At 42.1% G+C, this 20336-nt stretch overlaps 1 protein-coding gene across 8 annotated transcripts in view; it reads right to left on the bottom strand.

The window, feature by feature from the left end:
- Window positions 1–20336, bottom strand: part of MYOT (myotilin) — a 102486-nt gene that overhangs the window by 12956 nt on the left and 69194 nt on the right. Inside the window, exons 1-2 of one of the 8 annotated variants that reach the window (XM_084839005.1) lie at window positions 5790–6067; window positions 1911–2509 (exon numbers count right to left, since the gene is read on the bottom strand). The exons of 1 other annotated variant lie outside the window; for it this stretch is intronic. In XM_084839005.1, the coding sequence (XP_084695131.1) occupies window positions 1911–2344 (434 nt within the window). In that variant the 5' untranslated portion in view covers window positions 2345–2509; window positions 5790–6067. Of the gene's footprint in view, window positions 1–1910; window positions 2510–5256; window positions 5400–5789; window positions 6068–20336 lie in introns of those variants that run through there. 6 more of the 8 variants (XM_084839001.1, XM_084839006.1, XM_084839003.1 and 3 more) reach the window with 6 other exon arrangements.

The raw sequence follows: 20336 nt of genomic DNA, 5'->3' as shown, positions 1-20336 counted from the left end.
CTGAATCTACATTACTTGCATGATACTTTCCACGTTAATCCACCACTGGGTCTTCCATTTGTTATCCCCCACTCAGCTCCTATACACTTACTTGCATTTAAGTCTCATGGACTACAATGGATCTTAATTCTAGGTAAGCAGTTTTAGGATTGCAGTCCTAGTCTTCGAGATGGATTAGGATTCCCTGGCTCGCAAGGTGTTGAGGTCATAAATAGCGGTATTACAAAATACCTTGCATTCCTTTAATGTATTATTGTAATTACCTCAGGAATGTGGAAATAGAATTACAGATTGCATTGCTATGCCCAAAGTTCTTCTTTTCCCACCTCTACTTCACTACTATTATTATTAGGAAGCATTCCTCCAGCTATTGATCCTTTGTGCCCTTCAGGTATTATGCAGAATGTGGATGCCATTGCTTTTCAGTGGAGTAGGACCAGGGTTGGGGAACAGAAAAGTGTAAATATTCTGTGATCTTTGAAATACCAGGGTGTTGTCCCTTATTCTGGGAATGTACACACTTATTCCAATTGCCATCTAACGCATTTTTCAGGTTGGCTTTCAGTAAATATTTCAAAGATTTTGAAAGGTGGGAGAAACCCCTTCCTCCATTTTCTACAATAGGACCTCCATTATTTATTCTTCTGTTTTACATCAGAGTAGATATTGGCAAACACACAGAACAGTGAAAAGCAGCAGGATCTAGCTTTCATTGAAGTCACCAAATATTTTCCCCTCAGGGCTGGAATGTACCCAAGTGTGATACTGCCACTTATTCTGTGCCAGTTGTTGAGTGTCTGTTGCTTACACAGAGAGGAAGCAGGATATGCCCAAAGGGAAAGCATCACTAAGGCTGTAATCCTAGATACTCCCAAATGAGAGAGTATAAGCCCTTCAGAACACAGTGAGACTTAATGTGCAACCCTATGCATGTTTAGACAGAAAAAAGTCCTGCAACTCCCAGAATTCCCCAGCCATGGGGAATTATGGGTACTGTAGGACTTTTTCTATCTAAACACGTATATGATTGCATCCTTACAGTGTTAAACAGAAGTAACAGTAAAGTCATAAGCATGTTTTCACAGAAGTAAATCTCAATGAGTGAAATGGAACTTAAGTCCTTATATACTGCTTAGGATTGCAGCTAAATTGCTTGGTAGGCTAGTCCTACTAAAGACTAAAGAAGTATAAATCACACTCCAGAGCAGCTATAACTCTTTTCTTTTAAAGAGAATAGAGCCGTATGTTAAAAACAAAAAAAAACCTGGAAAGACACAAAGGATATTTATTTGGCTTAAGACAAAACCATTCAGTCTTTTTTAAAAACAGGGTTAGGGAACCTGTGGTCTTCCAGGTGATATTGGACTACAACTCCCATAATCCCTGACCATTGCCCATGGTGACTGGGGGTTGATGGAGGTTGTTCAGCAACATTTGGAGGACCACAGCTCCCCACCACTGCATTGAAACCCTCAATAGACATGACTTTTACCATAACAAACTGAATTGCTGCATCTTTCTCCATAAAACCAAACATGAAAAAAGACTAAAGTGAACGGCATTCACATATCATGCATCTGGGACCTGATATGCGAAGGACAGACATTCTGCATCTATTTTTATTCTTCAGCCAGGTCATGCCTTTCCTTAGATTAAACTTTGGAAGGCCTCATGCCGCATACCTCCCATCTCTTAGCATTTGAAAAACAAAACAAATTGAAAGAGACTTCTCAAAACGAAGGGCACGAAAAGCGTTCCCTTCTTGGTTTCCCCTCTCAATTCCTGTCTCTGCATTTAACACTTGTGTTGTGTACCGCATACTTAGAATGGAGGGCGTAGCATGAACAAAGTTGAGCGTTTCAAGAGCCATATGTACACACAGTTCAAAGCAAGGGAAAGAACATACTTACTTTGACTCCACCACCGAGGAAGGACCTTGGCTATTATAATCAAAGTGGGAGGAGGGCAACACGGAACAAAGGAATGCTGCAGGGGACTGGTTATGCATGGATGAAATCCTCTGCCCAGATGATGAGCTAGCAGGAGACTGCGCAGATGCGGGTGTTACGGGAAATGAAGCGCTATATGAAGGCGAGGAGAGCGAGATAGGCGAGCTCAGCGATGAAGAGGAAGAAAATTTCTTCTCGCTAGGGTTACAAGGCTGGATTAGAATGGAAGACTGCTTTGTTTGCCTGGTTGGAAGCGCAGTAGAGGTTTCTGGTCCTGGAGGCTGTGGCTTCCCTTGATATGGATTCTGAGACTGGATAAAGTGTTTTGGACGCTCATAATTAAACATGCTTGGCTGATACATAGAGGACACAGATGGGAGATTACTGACACTCATGGGGAAGCTTTCACAATTGTCCTGAGTTTTAGAAGGTGAAAATGGGCTTTGGGTTGGTGGCTGGAAAGAATTGGACGATAAATTTGTGGCCTTTCTTGGCTAGGTTCCTGGATGGAATAGAACCCCTGCCTCAGCAAAGAGTGGCTCTCTTGATGATGACAATCCCTTTAGGAAAACAATACAAATAAAATTAAAATAAATGGCATGCCACAAGGACTAGCAATGTAGATTCATAAAATTAGAAGGGAACCAATGGATAAATGTGGTCCAATCTTGTCAAAAATAGGTTAACTTGTACCTAAAGTATCCCTGAGAAATGCCTGTCTAATCTCCCTCTCCTGTGCCAATTATTTATTATTATTGTTGTTGAAAATCCTCTTTACAAATTGCGTGAATGTTCAGACATTCAAATACACCACTGAATGCTGACAGGCATTTTAAAATGACTGTCAGCATACATTTATATTTTAACACACTTGCATTTTAACACTCAAACTCTATCTATATAAACTTATTTTTATACTCCTTTCAAGGCAAAAATCCTTCTCATATTAATCTACATGTCAATTAAACCCACACTAAACTCTTGCCCACTGAAATAAATGGAACTCAATAAATGAGCTACTTTTGCTGGATTACACCCATGGTTACCACTAAAAGATACAACTTGCCCATGGAATGACCTAAATGCTCAACATACAATGCAGTGGTCTATTAACAGAGACACTCAAAACAATGTAAAATCTTGGTTCTGCAAATGACTATGATTCTATGTGTAGTACTGGAAACTTAACATTGATAGCAACTGTTGTGTCTAATTTTTCCATAGATGCATCACAATTTGTGTGGAAGTAAAAGGAATGTATAATGAACAGGTGGCAAGGAGCTCACCACCAATCTCCTTTTCATAACAAGGTAAGCTTCTAGCCTTTGTGGGTCAGAAAATAACCTTGAATATTTTAGCATGAGCACATCAGCCAGAAATCTAACACAATATTACAGGTGTACAAAATGTTCCAATGCACCTCACTTAAAAGCATTCAAAATGATATCAAGGTTATGTAATAAGCTATATAAGGATAAAATATATAAGGATTAGCATAACATGGCTCTTCACCACTGTTAGCCTTCCAACAACCAACCAAACCTCTTTACAATTAGAGATACAAGGTCCAACTGGAACGGGCATGCTTATGTTCCACTGAAATCAATGGGACAAGTGACTTTTCCTCTCTCTGGATTGTGTGCTCAAACCTGCAGAGATAGATTATGTGTAGTATGTGTGTATATATACACACCTGTGTGTCTGTACACACACACACAACATACAGAGATACACATACATGTCTAAGCTCGCTAATTCCAAGTAGCTGTCTGAAGCCTGCAGATCTCTTGGTACATAAGTCTAGACATCTTCCAGAGTACAGCCCAGTGTCCTGCACAATTTCTATAGTATCTTTGAAATCAATGAGCAACCATGCAGAAGCAGATTTTAAATTAAAATCAACCTCACCTTTTAGAAACTCACAAAGATATAACTTATTACGTTCACACAATTCTTTTTTTGTCCACACAAGCAGTCTTAACTGCCCCAAGTACACACTTGCAGAGATAAATGTTATGAGAACTGGGTATTTACAGATAGAAGTTGTAGGAACCATTCCCACAATAGTGATGGCACTTCTTCCAGCCACTGTGAATATGAAATTACGGCTGACTCCATCCATGACTGCCCAGACAGGTGCACGTCCAGGGACAGCCAAGGATTTTTCATGGATAAAAACGCCTTGTACATAAGTCAGCCCCAAGACCTTTGATATGACTGTTGTAAACCATAAATTGTCAGCTAAGTTATACAGGAGAAAGTTTTATTTAAAAATCGAGCAAAAATTCAGAAAGTTAATGATGGCAAATACTTAAAGAACCGTAAGCTATGTGTAGCTGGAAAAATTCAACTGTCCAGTATACTCCACATTTAATGAATTTACATGCCTCAGGAGGCTGCAAAGTTGAGTGGAAGAGTGGCAGTGGAGAGAGATGCTTAACCCTTTCCCCATCAGCAACTCTCCCTACTCAAAATCCCTCCCACTAGCTGCTTCCCCCCCATCCAGATCAGGTGTTTTGCTACTCTCTCTCTCTATATATATATGTATGTAAATGCAGTATGTGGTCTTCCTTTCATAGGAGAACCTAAAGTAGGTTCCATGAGGTCATACATGCCCCAGAGAGAGGCAGAGATCAAATTATTAGGGTTTTTTTTTAAGTGAAATTTAAATCTTTTGTTTCCTTTGGACATTTATGAGAAGTTGCAGATATGGAGTTCCAAGTGATAATAACAAAACAAAAAACAACTCTCCTATTCATTCCACACACACACCCATTCCCCCAAAGTGAGAGTAAAGTAAGATCTTTGGATCACCTTCAAACTGGTATGAAGAACAGGTCGAATGCTTTAAATTAATATTAGCTTTCCACTCTGAAACAAAAAGCCATCACCAGCACTCTCATATGAAGCTTGTAAGAAGTCTCTCCGCCCCTATACAAGCTGAACCAGACCGTGAGATTAGACTGCTGAAGACCCATGTCCTACTAAGCAAAGTCTAAGAGCACCAATATTAACTAAACGTTTCCTCTGCAACTTGTCTTGAACGGCAGGATTTCAGTACACCTTGCATCCAGTACTAACAACGCAATCCTAAATCTCCGTAGTAAATGTGTTTAGGACTGCAGCCTAACACACGGAATCGGGATCCTTTTCTGGTACACAGAATGGGATCGACTGAACACTCCCCTACAGCGCCAAGAAGTTCTGCAAAAGTCCGCTCGGTTCACACTCTTACTACAGATCCAGACAAGTGAACCGCACTAGAGGTAAAACAAGACGTAAGCGAAGGAACAAAGAGGGATCTTACCTATAAGCAAAAGAAGGTATCACCTGTTGGGGGGGAAAGCTAGCCATTCACTAACACAGACTACAATCATAGTAGCTCTCAGCTTAGTATTAATAAGACCAGTGACTTTTATCCGCTGCCAAATAATGACATCTGATGTACTCGCTTGTCCACCTACCCAGGCTAGGGTATCAAAATAAGAGTCCCCGTCCCGCCTGACCGCCACTATCACCTTCGGAAACAAACGGAGCGAACGTTGGGCTGCAGAGTGAACTACTACAGCGCCGTCCTGTACGTGCCTACTCCGAAGCAAGTCCCAGTGTTTTCACTGGGACTTACTCCCAGGTAAGAGAGTACAGGATTGCAGCCTCAGTTAAACAACCCGCTACCATGCATATGTCCTAAGGAGTAAATCCTAACGAGTTCAATGGGGTTTACTCGCGAGTAGGCCCGCAAAAGATTGTGGCGCCAATCTTTTGAGACTACTGGCCAAGGCCCCTGTAAAAACAGCGATGCCGGGCGGAGGAAAGAGATGCAAAATCGGAATGTCTTACAGGGAGCTAATGTCCGTGCGGACGGATGGGGGGACCGAAAGGAAAGCATACAGGTTGGGTTGGCGGGAGATCTGCCCCCCCCCCCCCATCGCTGCGATGCTTTCCATCCACCGACTGAGGCAGCAGTCCCGGCCATTTCACTGAAGCCTCCCGAGGAAGACGGCTGCTGAACTTCGCCAGGACTGCAATTCCGAGCAAGTGAGGCTGCAATCCGCCACCTACGGAGCCGGGACTACCCTCAGTCAATTCTAATCTCAGTCCCAAAGCGACTCGGGAGAATTAGCGTTCTCGCGATCTTGCAGCCTGGCCCTATGCAGAGTTAGGCGTGCCTAATTTCGCACAGGTTCGTCGGGCCGTTAGTAAGCCCCATAGGCTTCAATGGGACTTTTCCAAGGGAACATGCATAAGATTTCAATTACAGAGAACGTTGGGCCCTCGGGCATACATCACTGAACCAAAGCATGACTACGACCGCCGGAGGAGAAGCTGGGCTTGTGGTCTGAGTAGTCTGTAATATGCAGAAATAATTGCACCTGTTCATTGCAAAGTGACCGAACCCGGCAGTAAAAAAAAAAGGGGGGGGGAGGCTGCAATCCTAAACACAGTTACTTGGGAGCAAGCCTCACTGAACACAGTGGGGCTTACTTCTGAGTAAACGTGTAGGCTTGCACTGAAAAGATGCAAAATAAACGGCAGCTCCTTGAATGCTCCCTTTTCTGGTTCACTTTAAAATGAACCCACACACAGCTCCCGCCGTCGAGGGAACTTTGATTCTGAAGCAGAGGCAAGCGACGATTCTGTAGCACACGATCAGATTTCAGTATTTTCAGTCTAGTCCTGCTGGCGTTCCTTTTGTTCAAGCACCCTTCTGCCCTTCCTCTCTTAAAGAGAGCTTCTGCAGACTTTCCAACTGACTGGTTGTCTCAATACATCGCTACGAAAAAGAAAACCGCCAGAAGAAACAAAGGGTCTGGTGTTCGCCCCTCCTGATTCACACAACCATCATGTCTAGGCGGGTAGAAATGAGATTAGTTGCTTCCTTTTTGATTCTCCGGTCAACTAGTTATCTTGCCTCACAGCATGCTAACCCAGATCTGAATTTTTCCAGGATCTACCACACGAATCTAGTCATTAGGTCAACATGTTATTTATTTGTTAAATGCCTCATAAAGTAAATTTCTGTAGGTAGTGTGCAGTATAATTTGAAACATATTAATGTAATACAATTTTTTAAAGCAAATGTAGTTGTCTTGACCATAAGATTTCCCCAAACCCATGTTGCTATCATTAGGCCAGCCAAAAGATCATCAAAAATTGTGCAAGTTTTCAAAACCCCCAGATCTCTTCATCAGGCAAGATGTTATAAAAGGCAGGTTGGTAGATGGGGGTGCGGGGGTGACTAGATGGTGAAGTCACTTAGAGTGCAATCCTATGCATGTTTAGACAGAAAAAGTCCTAGAATTCCCGGTATTCCCCAGCCAGCATGGTGGGGAATACTGGGAATTGTAGGGCTTTTTTCTGTCTTAAGACTACCTTGCATACCTGTAGATTCATTCCCATACTACATCTTGGGACTAGTCTGAACTTGCAGACAATGTGATTTTACCATCTAGTCACTCCTCCTCCCTTCAACCTGCCTTTTATAACATCTTGGCTGATTAAGAGATCTGGGGATCTTAAAAGTGTGCACATTTTTGGTGATCTTTTGGTTGGCCTAATAAAGATATTATAGCAATGTGGATTTTGGGAATAATACAGTTCAAAAACAACATAATGTATAACCAATAAACATATCAACACAAAATAATATAATGCAGATGCAAAAACTAAAACCACCATCAGGTATAAGAGTTAAAAGCGCACTGCAGGGACTAAAATAGTGGTTCTTAAACATTAAGGGTACAATCCTATACATGCTTAAGTGAGAAAAAAGTCCTGCAACTCCTAGCGTGTCCCAGCCAGCCATGCAGGCTGGAGAATGCTGGCAGTTGTAGGACTTTTTTTTGTCTTCAATATGTGTAAGATTGTGCCCTAAAAATATAAAAATTATTTAAAAGCCTGGGAGAGAAGTCTTTCTCAGACTTCTGGTACGGAAAAGATTGTGGGTGCCAGGTGAACTTAACTTGGCAGAGCATTCCAGAGCCATGGGGGTGGGGTGGCACTAAAAAAGCCCTCACTTCTGTTTCCACCCTCCAAGCCTCAGGATGAGGGAGCCCTTGAAGAAAGGCCTCTGTGGATGCCCATAAGGCAAGTGTAAGTACATATGTAAGGAAGCATTATATCAGGTATTAAGCCATGCAGAGCTGTATAGGTCAAAACCAGCACTTTGAATTGGGCCTGAAAACAAATAAAAAGCCAGTGCAGGTGAGGGAGGACCAACACAGTATGACTGTAGTGCCTGGTCCCAATTACAATTATTACAGCCATATTTTGAACTAGCTGATGTTTCTGGGACTGTCTTAAAGGCAGCCCCATGTACAATGCATTACAGTAATCCAAACAGGAAGTTACCAAGACCTAGTAACTGAACCTAGGCTATCCACCTCCAGGTGAGGTTGTAAGAAACATGCAGCTAAGAATATTTGCCCCTTACGGTGCGAATAATGCCATCAAAGCTGTGTTGTGTTGCTTGCAAATTTATATATTAAAACATTTATACCCTGGCTTTCTGGGGGGGAAATGCTGAAGGCAGCTTATAAAAACATAATTTACCAATCATACAGCCAATAAAAACAAAAATCATAAAAATGCTCTAGGAGAAAGCAGTCACAGTGGTCAAAGCAATTCCTCAGCCTAGTTCAAATCAGGCTAAATGCTTTCCTGAAAAGCCAGGTTTTGGTTGCTTTCCAAAAGGTCAGCCCAGTAATGAAGTAGACATGCAGACCTCTTTTTAGGGACAGTGTCCCACCATCTAGGTAATACAATCGAGAAGCCCTGTTGTGCAATCATGCTAAAGATAGCAGGAGTAACAAACAGCACCCAGGGGAGGTTTGTATGGAAACTAGCAGTCTTTAAAGGCACAATTCTATGCATATTTAGACAGGAAAAAATTCAAGTTGTAGGACTTTTTTCTGTCTAAACATGCACAGGATTTGCTCTTAGTGATCTTAGTGCCAGGCTTTAGGGCCGGGTGGGAACCTGCAGATCTCCACATTTTTGGACTCCCAACTCCCATCAGCCCCAGCCAGCATAGCCAATGGACAGGAATGATGGGAGGTGTAGTTCAACATCTGGAAAGCCACAGGTTGTCTCCCCCCCGCCCCCAAGTTTAGCGCATTAAAGATTAAGGGCAGTACTCTGAATTGGGCCCAGAAGCAACCTGGCAATCAGTGTTGCTTGAACAACACTGGGGCAATATTCTTCCCTGATTTCTGATTGCTTCCTCCCCCACCCCAATCTGGCTGCTGCATTCTGAACCAGCAGAAACTTCTGAACACTTGGGCTTGTAACAGTAATCTAATTTGGACATGACTATGGCATGAAGTACTGTGGCCAGGTCCTATTCCCAGCTACAGACCCAACTGGTGCACGGGCCAAAGCTGCTGGCTACTGCCACCACTGGAGCATTCAGAAGCAATGCTGGATCCAGACACACTGGAATTTAGATTTTTAAGAAGAATGTAATGCCATTTAAAACAGGGTGAATCCCCAATCCTGAGTCAATGGAGCCCTCAATAAATAGTACATGAATTAAATTTCTGAATTAAATTTCATCTTGTTTACCCACATCCTAGCCAATGCTGGTCTCAGAACCTCCAGTGCCTCCTTGGGAGTAGATGAAAATGAGGGATAGAGCTGAATGTCAACAGTATATTGATGTCATTTTGAGCCTAAATCTACAGACAATGTCTCAGTAGTTTTATCTAGATTTTATTTATTTATTTATTGCATTTATATCCCGCCTTTTTTCCTCTTTCAAGGAACCCAAGGCGGCTTACATTATTCTCCTCTTCTTCTCCATTTTATCCTCATGACAACAACCCTGTTTAAAGATATTAAAGAGAATACAGGACAGGATGGACACTGTGGCCTCCTACAGCACCCAGGGAAAGAGCAGTCTCTTGGCACTGCCTTCTACAGAAGACCAGCCTTTCCCAACTGACTTCCCAGATGTTGGACTACAACTCCCAGAGTTTTCCCCAGCCAGCATGGCCAGTGGTCAGGGATGATGGAAGTTGCAGTCCAACATGCTTGGGAAAAGGCAGTTCTAGGCCCTCTCCCCTAGAAAGGGGGCAGAAAGTGCAAGAGAGCTATTTAGAAAGTCACACTGACACTCTAGCCAAGTAGATTTCACATTATATACCAGAGACATGAAAACACCAATTTAAGAATCACTCATGAAAGTGTTTCCATTCAAACTTACATTCATTCAACACACATCGTGTTCCCTCAGATACAGGTAACTGTTTTTCCCCAATACATAGCAGTTTGGGGAGGGGCAATTAAATTTGGGAAAGTGGTTCAGGGGAAGGTTAAGCTTTGATCCAGTTCACCACCATCACCATGCTACTTTTAAGCAAATAAATAGATGCGGGGAGCTCTAACTATGGGTCTCCTGCATCACCATCTATAACCCTGTGGAGGTGTTCCAGCTATCTGCTTTCAGTTGCTCAAGCATTATAAAAATCACAATTAGGCTGCAATCGTGTGCAGACTTACCTGGGAGCAAGTCCCATTGAATACCGTAGAACTTTCTTCCAAGTAAGCATTCACTTGTAAATTAAATAATATTTTTGGACAAGGTCAAAATGCAGTTATGTACAAGTTATAGTTAAAACATTTCTTCAAAGTGGGTGTTCAGGAATATGCTTTTAAGATGAAACAGTTGTTTCTGAGCACAGGCCTGATAAGTCAAATTTGTCCTTGTCTTACTTTAAAAAAAAAATCTTATCTATCTATCTATATCTTAAAACAGGAGGAAGTACATTGTAGACATCTTCTGGTACATCTGATGAGGTGGACGGTGTCCACAAAAACTTATACCAGAATAAATTTGTTAGTCTTTAAGGTGCCACAAGACACTTTGTTGTTTTTTCCTGCAACAACACCACTACCCCTATGGAAAACATATCTTCTTGAAACCCTAGATGCTCCAAGAGTCATGAATCTGTTTTGTGGTAGAGCTCTTACCACTCACACGTTCAGTTAACTGATGAGGAGCAAAGCAGGGCTGCATCAGTCAGCCACACCACCAACATTAGCATGCCATACTGACCATGTCCCCAACACCCATGTTGATTTGAACACATGAAAGAGGCTCCTAGTTGCCTCTTGTATCTGCAAAGGGGTCATTTCCATGCATTCCATCAGATGCATGAATATCAGGGGCGTGGCTAGCTGATGGTCCCTTGTATGAGCAGTGATGAACAATCTTAGCCATAACCTAATTACATCTAAGTACTTTCCTGAAGTTAACACTAAAAAATTATGTAATTTTGATAAAGACTGTTGTTTTTCTTGTTTGCAGTTCTCTTCCAATAGAATTATAAGTTCTGTGTTGTGCTAGGGTCAGTAGGCTTAGAACTGTTTAGTCCCTGATTAGTTCAAATAATGTTTTCAAGGGGCCCATTTTTTCTTGTCCCAGAAGGCCTTACAGAAGTTTGAAAGCTTACAGTACAGACCTGGCTGTAACTTAACTAGCTGTTTTTAAAAGGTTCTTCCTTCTATCATAAGATTGGCAAGGAAAAGAAAATCTGCAAATAATGATAAACTGGATTTAGGAGACACTCAATTATATTTTTCCATCAATATCCAGGCCAAGAGTAACTTCCGAGTAACTTGAAAAGCTCACATGCTTCGTATGAACACAACTAGTCCTAATGAAAGGGATCACTTCACTGATAGCAATATTTAAGAACCAGCTACTTCCATTTACAAAGCACCATGGGGAAGAAAACAATTATGTGAAGTTTGAGCTATTTTACAGCTGGGGTAATGAAAATATAGGCATCTTGTCATTTGCCATTGGAATATAGTCCAAATACACTGTCACGGCAATCCATAAAGCACGTCAGAAGAATTTGCGAGTAGGCAACTAGGTAGACCATATATGCAAAGGGAACTTTCCTGCTGGTTGGTGCTGTTACAGATACAGTCTGATGCACATCCAACGGAGGTGTGTGTGTTTCACTGTGCACCAGCACACAGTGATCAGAGCTGCAGATGTGGATTGGGTGCCGTATTGGTACATCCACACGCTGGGTTATTTATTACATTCCGTTTTGTTTAAAAGCAGGAACTGTTGATCGTGCTGCTATTCTTATTTGCTTTAGCTGAAACAGGAGCATGACAATTCTGCAGACAAAACATAATTATGGTCTAGGGTGAAAAGTGGCCTGTAGATCACACAGTCCATGTTCTCTGTACCTCTCCTGCAGCAATAGTAGTGAATAGACTTGAACTGTTAGGCCGGAACTAGGTCTTCCCACCCTTGTAAATGCTTCTTGAGCTGCAACAATGGGGAATAAGTCTTTAAAAATGGTTAAGGCCTGAATTCTTCACAGAATCTATTTCCGTGTAACTCCCCTTTGATTCCAGTGGGATTTATATGCAGGCAAACATCTTGGAACAGAGACCTATTGATTTGCCCATACTTTGTCAACACACTGTTTGCAAAGCACAGGCAAAAGCATAAACAACAACGCTATGTTTATTTAAATCTGGACTAAACAGCCCATAGCCTATGGACCACATCCTGCCCCCCCCCCCCGCAAAACCTTTTGTGTGGGCCCCAGCGACCTCCCCACCACTAACAAATCTCCCCAGCTCCTGACCTGGGACACTGCTGCTGTGCCAATAATGGTGGCGGGCAAGTAGCAATCCCAATCAAGGTCATCAGGGCAGAGAAGAGGCCTTCACCTCCCCCAGTGACTCCAAAGCAGCTGGAGTTGATGCTTCCACACCACTAATGGCAATGAGAAAGGCACAGTCCTGATTGGAGTTGCTGGAAGGGAGGAGGCTTTCCTCAGCAGCCCAGAACCAGCCTCCCCCCTCCCAGTGATCCAGAGCAGGATTGCTGTGGTGGGGGTGGGAGATCTCCCCAGTGAGGCCCACCTGGCATCAATACTGTCATATTTTTGGCACTAGGCTAATAGCTTCTTCTACTCTCAGGCATTTGACAGCATAGGATGGGTTTTTAAAATGGTTCTGGAATTTCTTATTGTTGATTGTAAACATTGTTTATATCTATAGATAGACAGATTGATATAGATGTGTGTGCACACATGCTCTTATATGTTTGTATGTATACACATACTGCCCCCGCCCCTAATAATTTCCCTTTCAGACTGTTTTGTTTTACTTTCATTTTCCTATTGAGTTCAGTTTGCTTGTTCTTCAACAAACAGCTTGAGTAGATTCTGTCTTCTTTAAAAATGAGGAACTTAACAAGATGAATGTTTGCATGCTTTCTCTGAGCTATTCTCCAGTGCAGTAGTAACTTCCTGCTCAAAACTTAGCCCTTTCACTTCCTGCTCAAAACTTAGCCCTTAGGCCTTGGAAGTAAGGCCCACTGAAATCACTGCAGCTTACTTCTGAGTAAGCATGCTTAGGCTAGGCCACATCACTCACTTTGAGAAATTACCCCCCCCCCCTTTTAGTAACTTTGAGCTGCACAACAAACCTATGTTCAGCCTGCTCTACAGAACAGCCAGGAATCACAGTTCTCAATAATAATTGGGGTCAGCCAAAATACTACTCTGTAATTCCTCGAATAAAGAGTCTGACTTGGAATGAATAAAAAATAAAGTTCAAAGATTTACTCCTGCGTTTGCCACCACAAAGAGAAGACCCAATGCTGTGTCCTAATTTAGCTGAATTAGCAATTCAAAAGATGTGTAAAAGGAATATTGCTTTGATCCAACTTGACTTGGAGAAGAAAAATGGTTTTTAATACACAAACCAAAATCACCTGCTTCCTTTTTCTGGTTGTTTTGTCTGTCTTTTCCAGAGATAAAACTACTAAGGTTAAAAAAAAACCCTGGATGTAATTGTAAGAAATCAAGCTCACCTACCAGTGTTAGTTGGGACACTCATTTTTACAAGTGTTAATTGGACATCAATTAACATAAATTCCTCCTAAAAGAGAAGTGATTATGAAAAGGAAATGGGCCCCAACTGAAAATCAAGCCTTTCAGTCAAAAGAAATGGCAAGTGTAGGAGGAAACTGTAGTGTAATCATAAGCTTCATAAAATGCTGTGAGAATGTTAAAGGTTGCATCTCTCTTTTATTAAAGTCAGATTCTAGCACTGTTGAGTTCCTAGGAGTTCAGCTTGCTTATCTGAGAACAGATTTCTGACAGCCAGATATCAATTAAAGAACAGCTTTGTATCTGTGAAAAGGAGAGTGAATAACGACAGACATAGAAAGGAATGAGGCTGACATTGGTTGCCAATTCCTTAGTGAACACAGAAGTGAATAAGAGTGCTTCCAGACAAGAGCAGTCCTAGTACTAGTGATCAGAAGGCACTGTGCAGCTATTCCACCTTTTCATCTTTAATGGATTTTCTGTGGTAAAAAAAAAAAAAAAAAGACAGAAGAAGCCTTGGGAAGACACAGGAGGGTTATGAGAGGAAAACTACGTCCTCTCAACTATCCATAAGATTCCATGAATGGGGCAAGGGCATCTTGTCTGGAAGCACTCTAAATAGCTTGAGTAAGAAATTGAAGTTTGCACATCTCTGCTCCTTAAAATAACCTTTGAGCCACCTCAGAGTATACAATTCCGCCATCAGGAGACAATCATTTACCTGATGCCCAGCATCATCTCTAGCCTAAAGATTTATTCTAATATGGGAATGGGCAACCTTTTAGGATTGGGGGCCACATTGACTGCTGCAGAGCCCATCAGGGACCACACAAGTAGGGGGTGAGGTGGTGGTGGGTGGGTCCAGGACACACACACATACTCATGCTCATCCTCTCCACCTCTTCTAGTGATCAGGATCACTGGGCAGGATGGGCAGGCTTTAACCTCCCCCCCCCCCCAGTGTTCCTAAGGAAGTTGGATAAATCTGCAATGGATTCATATGAGTTCAGATTCTGCAGTGGATCAACTTCTTCCAAGTCCCGCAGACTCGAGGACCGTTTTTTTACTGGAAGGGGGGATTTGCATTAGCGTACATGAACTAATGTGCATTTGTGCAAGTGTGTATTAGCATAAATGTGAATTGGTGCAAGTAGAACAAAATTCGAGTAAAAGAATTCTTATTCCGTCAACAAGTGGACAATAGAATGAAAGACAATCGACAATCTGCAAATCAGAGATGGAATGGATTTAACAAAATTCAAACATCCCTAAGTGATCCTGATCAAGACTGTGGTTTCCCCACTACTATTAGCAGTGAGGAAAGAGTGATCTCTGCATCAGGATTTCTGGGAGTGGAGTGAGGTTAAAACCTCCTCACCAGTGATCCAAATCAAGATTGCTGTTTGCGGTGATCATGATCAAGATAGCTTAAAGCAGCATGGAGACAGTTATCCTGATCAGGATCGCTGGAGGAGGCGAGGAAAGAGGCTTTAACCTCACTGTACCCTCCCCCCAGTAATTCTGATCAAGGTTGGTGTTTCCTCGCTGTAACGATGGCCTTGTAGGTCCCTTCCAACCCTACTATTCTACTATACTATTCTATGAACCTATCTGTTCCCTGCCACGCAGATGACAGCTGATCAGAAAAAAAGACATAAAAAGTGGGCAGGGCACCCCAGGGCTCGTGGGCCGCACAGAGACCATATGTGTTCTATTGCTTTGACATGCAGTGACCCCTAAACTAATAACATATGAATAAACACAAGATAAGCTTTTGGCCACTATTAATGTACAGGGGTACCTAATTCAAACAAAGTCTGGTTTGCTATGCCTTGCATTAGAATGTCACCGCCTCCCAAAGTGCTGCCTCACTGGGTGCCTGGTGAAAATAATTCTACTGTATACATTTTACGGAAACAGGAATCCTGTCCTTCATTGAATGAGTCGTGTGTATCTAAGTAAGCTTTAAGGTGCCTTACAAGATACTACCATCTTTAAAATAACATAATACCCATAAAGACACAATTTTAGAAGAATATTTGTGTTGCACTTCGGGAAATTTCCTTGGGGAGATTCAAGTGATATGATTCCCTCTGTTTCCAATTCAAGCCTTGTGGAGGACAGGAGGGAGGAATCAGCAGTCTCACAGGGACCTATTCAGACCTATGCACAGAAAGGTACATCAGCAGACTCAGGAGAATCCTGAGGTTTACAAATGCCCACAATTTTTTTATTAAAAACATGAGGGGGGGGACACACCCAAACCAGCCCCATAAGGACCCAGTCAGCATAGAATGCCGACTGACCGGCTGAGAGGAGAAAACCTAACCACGTTGGAGGGGGAATGGAACAGAGTGGCTGGAAAGGGTATAACTATGAAATCACAGATATACAAAAAGAATAGAAAGAACTCTCCTTGTCTGGATAGGTCATTTTTTGCTTCATACTGAGAAGCAATTTCAAAATGTCCCCAATAATGGAAGATTCATGTCCATAAACATCCAAGATATTAACATAGCTGCAAGTGGGCCTGTGTATCCACCTCATCGCATCCCAAAAACATTTGGGCTTTTTCTTTCTCCATTTGGGGTTTTGCTTCTCTGTTTTGGGTTTGAGGGGGGAAAAAACAAAATAGGCCAATGAGGATAGAGCATGTACAGTGGATGCAGTAAACCGACTGTCAGGGAACTGAAAATTGGCAGGGGCAGGGGGATTCAGTAGTGTTGCTGGAACCCAGAGCAGGAGCATTTAACTTTCCAACAAGTCCCACTTGTTTATCTTCCTTTCCCTGTAAGGGTGCAATCCTATGCATGTTGGCTGGGGCATGCTGGGAGGTGTAGCAATTTTTTCTGTCTAAATGTGTATAGGATTGCACCTTAAAAGTGTTTAAATCGGGGTACGATATATTATGCTTAAAATAGGCTGAGGGTTGAATAATATAAACACAGTTGCATTTTATGTGAGGCATCTAATCTAGTCTAAACCTTCACATGATGTTCTGTTGCCACCTGCACTTTTAGGATTACATTTATTGGAAATACATTATGAAGTACCAAGCAACTTTGCCAAGTTCTTTAAAAAAAGAGAGCGACAGAAATGCGTAAATAGGCCCTTAGGTTGAAATCCTGTGCACACTTACTTGGAGTAAGCCTCACTACGAACATAGTGGGACATTTCCAAGTCATCACACAGAGCTAAAGCTGATAATGTTGTCAAGTGGCTTGCATTGGTTTCCAAAGGGCATTCTAAATCTGCATTGCAGTCTGTTTATAAAATCTTGTCCATCTGTTTCTGTTTTGCTCCAGTGTAACATTTTGCACTGAAGAGAGGGCTTTTGGAATTATTCTGTAGATGCATACGTGCAAGTATCACTTTAGTGTCATCTCATTGTTCAAAGGCAATCTGATCCAGACTGCATTCTAGATTCCAGTTTGATCCAGCTCATGGAATCATCTTTTAAACCAGTTGCAGCAATGTCTAATTCTGATGAAATGATTTCATGTGTAGGTATCCCAAGGATGCAAAACGTAATGCTGGAACTGGCATCACCTTTTGGGAACAAATTCCAAATAGAGGTGATGGCAGTAAGTTATTTTCATCCATGCATATAGTTGCTGATATGCCCCATGTAATCTGATTTCAGTGGTGGAACAGGGAGAAAGGGAAATGATTAATCCCACATTATTTTGCCTGTTCTTAACCTGTTCAGTTGTAGCTCAGGGCCATTTAAATTAGATTGGATAAGTCTTTTTCTTTGAAATGAGTAAGGCTGTTATTAAAACAAAATCTCTTTAGGTTTAGTATGGTTCACTACTAATGGATGCTTATTACTGAGCAATCAGTGCAGCAGACCACCTCTTGCTACTTGGATAGTTGCTCCCACCTACCTGCATGGTGGGGAAAAGCATGTGAAACTTGCCCAATTTGAGGGGAGGGGGCAAGCAGAGCTGGGAAAAAATTGCATGTAGGTTTTGGTTTGCACTGTTGCCCAGGGCACTTCTGGAAAACACAAACAACCCCCCCCCCAGTTTTTGTGGGGTGGTGGGAGTTCAAGGTGCTGCTGTAAGACCTTGGTTGCTGTGTAGCTTTGTCTTCTTCAATGCATGCTTGCCCCAGCACCCTCTGTAATGTGTAATCAAGCAGAATACAGACATACAGTAAGTGCCCAATATTTTCTTATCCACAAAAGGCAAAACAAAACCACAAACAGGGTGCGGGACAATATAGAATACTGGGACTTTAAGGGCAGGCCTGACCTAAAACATCTTGACACCCAGGTCAGAATAAAGAAAAGCTACAAAAATCTGTGCCTAAAAAAGTCACTTCATGGTAAGTCTGGTTGTGCTTTCAGAGAGCCTGTAAATAGGATGGCCATGTGTCCTGCTTTACAAAGGACAGCCCTACATTTGAAAGTGTCCCCTATAGGAAGGGCTGTCCAAGGGCTTTTCTACATGAGACTTTTAACCCGCCACTTTGCTGAGGCATCTGCTTCCAGATTCTTTGTGGGTTTAAGCTCGGCTCTTTTACACATGTTTTTTTCCGGGGTTTTCTTTCTCTGCCTTTCTACATGTTTAATTACACAACCACTAGGTGGCGTTGTGGTGTAGTGGAATTGCAGGAGTACACCGGGGTTTCATGCCGCCATTCACAGAAATACCAGACTTTCCTCGTTAGGGGAAAAATCCGCTATGATGGTTATAAAGAATGGGAGAGGCCCTGGATGATGGCAACATTGTGTGAAGAACCCACAAACTACCATGAGTGAGGAATCATGAGTGCACAATAAATGCCTTTTAGAAATACCATGAATGAATGAATAAAGTTCAGTATAGAGATGAAGAAACATAAGAAAGGAGTTCAAGGGCTATGTAGTTGTCTATCAACAGTTAGCCCCTGGACAGCAGACTGAACAGGCACATATCACCCATTCACAGTCATTCTGCTATGGCGAGATGTACTGAATTGCTATTTGAATTTATAGGAATTTCTAAATTTGCATCTATACATATAAATGAGCACATCCAAATCTGTGTCCTATTTTTTTGGTGATGTGTAAGTGGCCACCCTAGGTAAGAAGTTACAATAATACAGAAACTGGGACTTCCAAAGCAAACGGTCAAAGTAGACATGATGCTAAGTGCATTGTTAGCAATTACGTCAGGTTTTAATTTTTTGAAATAGGCATGTCTCCCCCTGCACACACATCGTTTTCATTGGGACCGCAGCTCATGGGCAGGAGGGGCATTTTAACCTCTCCCCAACTGTGATCCCAACAAAAATCCAGTGAGGTGTTGTTGTTTTTAACACACACAGGATTGCACCATAAGTAAGTTTTAATTTTTTTCTCAAATAGTTCAGGTCACATACTTGTGTTTGCATTGGGACAAAAAATTAACACGGGGTACTTTTTAAAAGCTTTGTTGTTTACTAAATACAAGTAAAAGAAACATCCTTAATTAGATCCCTGTAGGGAAGGAGTGAGCAACTTGTGGTCCTCCAGATGTTTTGGCCTATGGATCCCATCTGCTGTAGTCAGCATAGCCCATGGTGAGGGATGATGGGAGTTGTAGGCCAAAACATTTGGAGGGCCACAAGTTGCCCACCCCTGGTCTATGGCATCCAAACATTTTCCTGTGCAAATGATCCTAGGCAAATTAACCTAATTTACATTGGAAAAATTTCTGGAAAATATTCCAGTTCAAAATTTTCTAGAGAACCCACAAGACTACCGAAAAGTCAGTGGAGGCTGGTGGCTCCACTTTTGAATTTGGGGGCTAAGGTTCAGCACCTTGGATAGCTCCTTTGGAGTTCTGGCTGGTTCTGACTGAAACCCAGAGCTGATTCACAGCCCTACTCCACTGGCAGTGATCACTCCCCCACCCCTCCTCCCACGCTGCTATTAGCATTAGAAAAGGGCTTCCATGTGTGCCAATGGTACTTTCTTGAGAACACAAATTGATGGGTTAAGGGCACAATCCTATGCATGTTTAGACAGAAAAAAGTCCTTCAATTCCCAGCATGCCTCAGCCAGCCATGAGATGAGGTTAGATGAGAGCAGCAAATTGGTTTCAGTACTAAAATCAAAATTTTGTGTCTCCAGAATAAAAGTTATGTCTTCCAAACCGCGGGAAGAAGCTGAAGTCATCTTAGAGGACTGAATCTCTATTTTACAGAGTCCTGCTATTAAAATTAACTTTGTAGAGGTCTAATCATTCCACAGAGAGCTCTCTAATTAAAAATGAGCCCTCTTATGGCTTGCTTGTAGTGGTGTGTTCAGAACAGCTAATTTTGTTTTAAAGGTTGATTACCACATCCAGAAATAGTATAATCAACCCCACTGAACTGCATGTTGCTTTTCATCACAGGAAACTGATGGTGCTTCATGCAAATATGTTGTTATAATGTGGTGTTAACTATTTAGCAGACTTGGCGAGGGTTCAGGAATTAGTTTTAGTTTAGTAGAGAATCATTTCTCTACTGCGTTTTTCTTTTTCTCCTCAACAGTTGCAGAGCAAAAATG

Source organism: Heloderma suspectum, chromosome 2, assembly GCF_057233095.1.
Source record: "Heloderma suspectum isolate Gila_16-S chromosome 2, 16-S_ref, whole genome shotgun sequence".
NCBI classification, from domain to species: Eukaryota; Metazoa; Chordata; class Lepidosauria; order Squamata; family Helodermatidae; genus Heloderma; species Heloderma suspectum.
Note: the sequence above shows the minus strand (reverse complement) of the source record. Positions and strands in the feature narration are given on the sequence as shown.